Source organism: Neomonachus schauinslandi, chromosome 9 (genome assembly GCF_002201575.2).
Source record: "Neomonachus schauinslandi chromosome 9, ASM220157v2, whole genome shotgun sequence".
Classification (NCBI taxonomy): Eukaryota; Metazoa; Chordata; class Mammalia; order Carnivora; family Phocidae; genus Neomonachus; species Neomonachus schauinslandi.
In genome coordinates, this window is record NC_058411.1 from 143,283,956 (window position 1) to 143,290,370 (window position 6,415).

General features: G+C 65.8%; 1 protein-coding gene across 1 annotated transcript in view; it reads left to right on the top strand.

Annotated features, from left to right (window-relative positions):
- ADAMTS7 (ADAM metallopeptidase with thrombospondin type 1 motif 7) overlaps positions 1-5,508 on the top strand; it is a 46,076-nt gene extending 40,568 nt beyond the window's left edge. The window contains exons 23-24 of the mRNA XM_021680463.2: positions 2,842-3,004; positions 5,144-5,508. Coding sequence (XP_021536138.2) covers positions 2,842-3,004; positions 5,144-5,301 — 321 coding nt within the window. The 3' untranslated portion in view covers positions 5,302-5,508. The remainder of the gene's footprint in view (positions 1-2,841; positions 3,005-5,143) is intronic.
- Positions 5,509-6,415: the final 907 nt, after the last annotated feature.

The window sequence follows — 6,415 nt, forward strand, 5'->3', positions numbered from 1 at the left end:
GAGGTGGTGGTGGTGCAGGGGTGAGGCCTGTAGGACTCAGTGGTTGGAAGCAGAGGCTCAGGAAAGGCGTTCTGATGGTGCAGGGGTGAGGCCTGTGGGACTCAGTGGTTGGAAGTAGAGACTCAGGGAGGCGTGGTGGTGGTGCAGGGGTGAGGCCTGCGGGACTCTGGTTGGAAGCAGAGGCTCAGGGAAGGCGTTCTGATGGTGCAGGTGATTCCTGCGGGACTCTGGTTGGAAGCAGAAGCTCAGGGAAGGTGTGGTGGTGGTGCAGGGATGAGGCCTGCAGGACTCAGTCGTTGGAAGCAGGGGCTCAGGAAAGGCGTTCTGATGGGGCAGGGGTGAGGCCAGTGGGACTCAGCGGTTGGAAGCAGAGGCTCAGGGAAGGCGTGGTGGTGGTGCAGGGGTGAGGCCTGCGGGAGTCAGCGGTTGGAAGCAGAGGCTCAGGGAAGGCGTTCTGATGGTGCAGGGGTGAGGCCTTCAGGACTCAGTGGTTGGAAACAGAGGCTCATGGAGGCGAGGTGGTGGTGGTGCAGGGGTGAGTCCTGCGGGACTCAGCAGTTGGAAGCAGAGGCTCAGGGAAGGCGTTCTGATGGTGCAGGGATGAGGCCTGTGGGAGTCAGCGGTTGGAAGCAGAGGCTCAGGGAAGGCGTTCTGATGGTGCAGGGGTGAGGCCAGTGGGACTCAGCGGTTGGAAGCAGAGGCTCAGGGAAGGCGTTCTGATGGTGCAGGGATGAGGCCAGTGGGACTCAGTGGTTGGAAGCAGAGGCTTAGGGAAGGTGTTCTGATGGTGCAGGGGTGAGGCCTGCGGGACTCTGGATGGAAGCAGAGGCTCAGGGAAGGCGTGGTGGTGGTGCAGGGGTGAGACCTGCGGGACTCTGGTTGGAAGCAGAGGCTCAGGAAAGGTGAGGTTGTGGTGGTGCAGCGGTGAGGCCTGCGGGACTCTGGTTGGAAGCAGAGGCTCAGGGAAGGTGAGGTGGTGGTCGTGCAGGGGTGAGGCCTGCGGGACTCTGGTTGGGAGCAGAGGCTCAGGGAAGGCGTTCTGATGGTGCAGGGTGAGGCCTGCGGGACTCTGGTTTGAAGCAGAGGCTCAGGGAAGGTGTTCTGATGGTGCAGCGGTGAGGCCGGTGGGACTCAGCGGTTGGAAGCAGAGTCTCAGGAAAGGCGTGGTGGTGGTGGTGCAGGAGTGAGACCTGCGGAACTCTGGTTGGAAGCAGAGGCTCAGGGAAGGCGAGGTGGTGGTGGTGCAGGGGTGAGGCCTGTGGGACTCTGGTTGGAAGCAGAGGCTCAGGGAAGGCGAGGTGGTGGTGGTGCAGGGGTGAGGTCAGCGGGACTCAGCGGTTGGAAGCAGAGGCTCAGGGAAGTCGTTCTGATGGTGCAGGGGTGAGGCCTGCGGGACTCAGTGGTTGGAAGCAGAGGCTCATGGAGGCGTGGTGGTGGTGCAGGGGTGAGGCCTGTGGGACTCTGGTTGGAAGCAGAGGCTCAGGGAAGGCGTTCTGATGGTGCAGGGATGAGGCCTGCAGGACTCAGTGGTTGGAAACAGAGGCTCAGGGAGGCGAGGTGGTGGTGGTGCAGGGGTGAGTCCTGCAGGACTCAGCAGTTGGAAGCAGAGGCTCAGGGAAGGCGTTCTGATGGTGCAGGGATGAAGCCTGCGGGAGTCAGCGGTTGGAAGCAGAGGCTCAGGGAAGGCGTTCTCATGGTGCAGGGGTGAGGCCAGTGGGACTCAGCGGTTGGAAGCAGAGGCTCAGGAAAGGTGTTCTGATGGTGCAGGGGTGAGGCCTGCGGGACTCAGCGGTTGGAAGCATAGGCTCAGGGAAGGCGTTCTGATGGTGCAGGGGTGAGGCCTGTGGGTCTCAGTGGTTGGAAGCAGAGGCTCAGGGAAGGCGTTCTGATGGTGCAGGGGTGAGGCCTGCGGGACTCAGCGGTTGGAAGCAGAGGGTAAGGGAAGGCGTTCTGATGGTGCAGGGGTGAGGCCTGCGGGACTCTGGTTGGAAGCAGAGGTTCAGGGAAGGCGTTATGGTGCAGGGGTGAGGCCTGCTGGACTCAGCGGTTGGAAGCAGAGGCTCAAGAAAGGCATGGTGGTGGTGTAGGGGTGAGGCCTGTAGGACTCAGTGGTTTGAAGCAGAGGCTCAGGGAGGAGTGGTGGTGGTGCAGGGGTGAGGCCTGCGGGACTCTGGTTGGAAGCAGAGGCTCAGGGAAGGCGTTCTGATGGTGCAGGGTGAGGCCTGCGGGAGTCTGGTTGGAAGTAGAGGGTCAAGGAAGGCGTTATGGTGCAGGGGTGAGGCTTGCGGGACTCAGCGGTTGGAAGGAGAGTCTCAGGAAAGGCGTGGTGGTGGTGCAGGGGTGAGGCCTGCGGGACTCTGGTTGGAAGTAGAAGTGCCAGGGGGCAGCAAGTGGGAAGTCCTGGGGCGGGAAGGAAGGACTGAGAGTTTAGGGAGCGGAGCAGAGGCTGGTGTGGCGAGCGAGGCGCAGGACGCCCTCCTGCTGGGCCTGCTGGAGCTCCGCGGTTGCGCCCCGGCTGCTGAGCGGCTCTGGGCGCTGTGTTCTCACCCGGGGAAGTGGGTGTGCGGGGTACACGGAGCAGGGCAGCAGACACTTCGCCCACGGCCTGGCACTGGTGCCAGAGATTACCCCATTTTTCGGCTTTTTACAACATCCCATCCTGATCAATGATAAAGCCTGACTCGGGATGGAGGATCCTGGAGGAGGAACGTGCTGCCACCTCCCCTTGGCGGCCCCCGGCCCACGTCCGGGGCTGGCGGCTTCCCCACCCTTGCGGGCGCACCCGGGCCTCTGGGCAGGTGCAGCTCCTTGGACCCTCCCCTCCCCCCGCCCTCCGCTCAGTGCTCAGCCCCCTGCGGCGGGGGCGTGCAGCGGCGCCTGGTCCGGTGCGTCAACACCCAGACGGGGTTGCCCGAGGGAGCCAGCGAGCAGTGCAGCCACGAGGCCTGGCCCGAGAGCTCCCGGCCGTGCGGCACCCAGGACTGCGAGCTCACCGAGGCGCCACGTGAGTGCATGCCGCCGTGCGGGCGGTCGGGGCAGGGAGGGCGGCGGGCCACGGGATCCTCGAACTGTCGGCCACCGAGGACTGTGAGGCCCAGCCCCACGGCGGCCCGGGGGCACCCCTCTGTGGCGCGGGAAGGGGGGAGGCAGTGGATGTGCCCCCAGGTTGCTGTGTGACCTCGAGCAAGCTCCTCTTCCCGCTGGGTCTCCATGACCCGCCGAGCGAGGCCACGCCGGGGTGAGCCCCCGGCCCCCATGCCGGCTGGAGGAGGGGTGCGCGGAGCGTGCACTGCAGCCACAGGAAACGGCCTCCGTGCCAGGGTCCGGCTGGCTGCTTCCGGCCAGCTGTGTCCTCCTGGAGGAAGCACCCGAGCCAGAGGTGGCCGTGGACCCAGGCCTCCCCGGCCGTGCTGAGCAGGGGAAGCTGGCCCTGCAGTCACACCTGGACCCCCTCCCAGCTGGGTGGCCTTGGCCGTTTCCCTCTCTGGGCCTCCCCTTCCGGAGCCTGGGGAGGGGTGGGGAGAGCAGGGGCGAGGTGCTGGGGGGGAAGGTGGTCACTGCGTCGACGCGGTCAGCCGCTGTGAGGTCAGGAAGAGAGCCCAGGGCCCCCTGTGTCAGTAGGGAGGCCCCAGCAGCTTCTCTGCCTCTCAGCCGCTGCCCCCTGCCCCGAGGACAGCCTGCGCTCCTTGGACTGGCCGTCAGCGCCTCGGGGACCCCCCCCTCACCTGCCTTCTCGACAGTGGCTGGTTCTGGGCAGCCCCAGTCCAGGCCCAGAGTAGCGGCTGCCACACCGTGCTGCCCGGGCCTCCTGCAATCCCACGGCCCCAGGGCCCCGCCCGTCAGATCTCCCGGCCGCAGCCTCCATAGCACCTGCTTCCACGTGGAGGCCGGCCACGGCTCCTCACTGCCCCTCACGCTGGGCTCAGGGCCATGGGGGCTCGGGCGGCTGTGGTGTCTGCTGGGAACTGAGGCCAGGTCTCTGGGGGGTCGGGTGGACCGCAGGCAGGGGCCTGGGTGGGGGGGTTAGGTGGCTGAACCACCAGCCGTCCCCAGTCAGGCGTTCGGGGTGGAGGCCGGTGCGGGGAGGTGACTTGGATGCCAAGATCCTGGAGCCCCAGGATGTTTTGATGGTTTGTGGGGCTGCGTGGCAAGACATTTAGAAAGCCTGGAAACTCCAGGGTGTGCGGTCACCACGGTGAGCAGCTGACCTAGCATGACCCACATCCACTTGCGGAGGTGGGGGGTATGGACAGAGGAGGGAACTGGGCCCCCCCGCCCCCGCCCCCGCTGGCCCAGGGTTAAGAAGCTTGCATGAGGTCACACCATGCAGACAGGATGCAGGCCCGCCGATGTGCAGCTCAGAGCTGTGGCCTCCTCCCCTCTGCTGGGCCCAGGGGGATGTCCCAGGCCCGCGGCCGTCCACCGCCCTTCCGTCCTCCTGCCCCGGGACGTCTGCTGGGCAGCTGGGGGCTGGCCGCGGCAGTGGGAGCACGGCCAGGCGGCGGGAAGCGAACCGCTTCCCCAAATAGCTCCGATAAGCACAAGGCGGGAGGGCCAGCCAAGCCTCAGCCTTGGATGCGCGTCACCTGCAGCCTTCCTCCGTCCCTCCTCAGGAGGCCTGGGTTGTACTGAGGCCGCAGGGCCCGGGTCCCACCTGCTATCCCTGGGCCTCGGGGCCTGGCCCGATGGGACTCTGTGACCCGGAAACTGAGGCCGAGTCCAACCCAGGTGGCTGCAGGGGGTCAGGGAAACCTGGCAGGACAGGTGTCAGGGTCAGGGGGCCGATTCCACTGCAGGCGGGCAGGAGGCACAGGGGGCCTCCGTTGACACCAGGACCTGTCGGGTGCACCGAGGGTCAGCAGGCATGGGAGGGGTGGCAGGCTCTTTGGTTTCTCGTGAGCACTTGAGGTGGTCAAGGGTGGGGGTCTGCACGCCTTTCCTCTGGAAAGCAGAGTGCAGCCAGGCTGGTTCCCCAGAGACCTGCGTGGGCAGGTGGGACAAGGCTAGCAACAGCTGGGGACCTGAGGCCCTGGGGTGGCAGGCAGCCCCCTGTGGGGTGCAGGTACAGGGGGGTGCAGGTGCAGGGGGGTGCAGGTGCGGGCTCCATCCTGAGGGCCCCCCACCCCCTGCCGCCCTGCCGCAGGCTGTGAGCGGGACCGCCTGCCCTTCGGCTTCTGTGAGACCCTGCGTCTGCTGGGCCGATGCCAGTTGCCTGCCGTCCACACCCAATGCTGCCGCTCCTGCCCCCCTCTGGGCCACAGAGCCCCCTCCCGCGGCCATCAGCGCATCGCCCGCCGCTGAGCCACCGCAGCCGGGCCAGGCTGCATGGGTCTGCTGACCCCCCACCCCCGGACACACAGACCTCACGCCCGACCGCGGGCTGCACCCCGAAGGTGCTAACCTGGCCTGCTGGTGGCGGGCTGGGGCCCCCTCCCCTAAGAAAAGGTATTTTTTTATTTCAACGGTTTGCATAACCTTTATTATTATTATACATAAATGAGCACCTACAGTTTCAACGTGCAGCTTGGTTTCCTCTTGCATTGGGAGAATTTCAGACCCAATCTCCTGCCCTCCATCCTCCTCACGTGCTCCTCGAGGAGGAGTCCGCTGTCCTCGGCGGGCTGCAGATGAGGGGCGGGGGGTGCTGGTCCCAGCCACGCTCCTTCTGCACCCCCCACGTCCCCACTCCAGGGCCTGAGACCTGTGGTTTCGTGGTGACTGGGTCTCACCCCACCTCGGGCACCAAGGCCCTTGCCTCCAGCAGGGACTGCCCCCATGGGGATGGCACTGAGCGCTCCAGCACCCCGTTAACTCACCTGCACCAAAGGGGAGGAGGACCAGTGGAGCTGGTGACCCCCAGGGGTGATGGGGGTGAAGGTAGGCGCGGACGGCCACCCCCTTCCTGGCCCCCACTTGTCCCTTCCCGACGTGGGCTCCGTGTTCAGAGATGGCTGGGCTGGTTGCAGCTGGTTCCTGTCCCCCTGCCAGGCCCAGGTGCGACCTAGCCCCTGCCCACCACAGCCCCGTCCTGCCTGCCAAACCTACGTCCATGGAGCCAGACCGATGAACACAGTGGGCAGCAGATGGGCAGGAGGTGCTCCAAGAGGGTCCTGGGCTCCAGCCAGGCTAGCCATGACCCTGCCAGGCCCAGCCCCTCCTCTGGGAAGTGGCCATGTCTTTTAGAGCCTGCTCCCCAGTGCTATTCCTGGAAGGTGGAATCCCCCTTCTCCAAATGGGGGACACGGAGGGTCAGAGGCCCAGGCCCCCACCCCGCGGACACCTGCAGGGGACACAGCCTGTAATGTGCATGGTGGTTCTTGAGTTGTGTAGTGGGATGAGGGCCATGTGTCTACTTGTGGCTCGGTGGGAGGGGATCACTGAAAGTCACACCCTGGGGACGGAGAACAAGAAAACA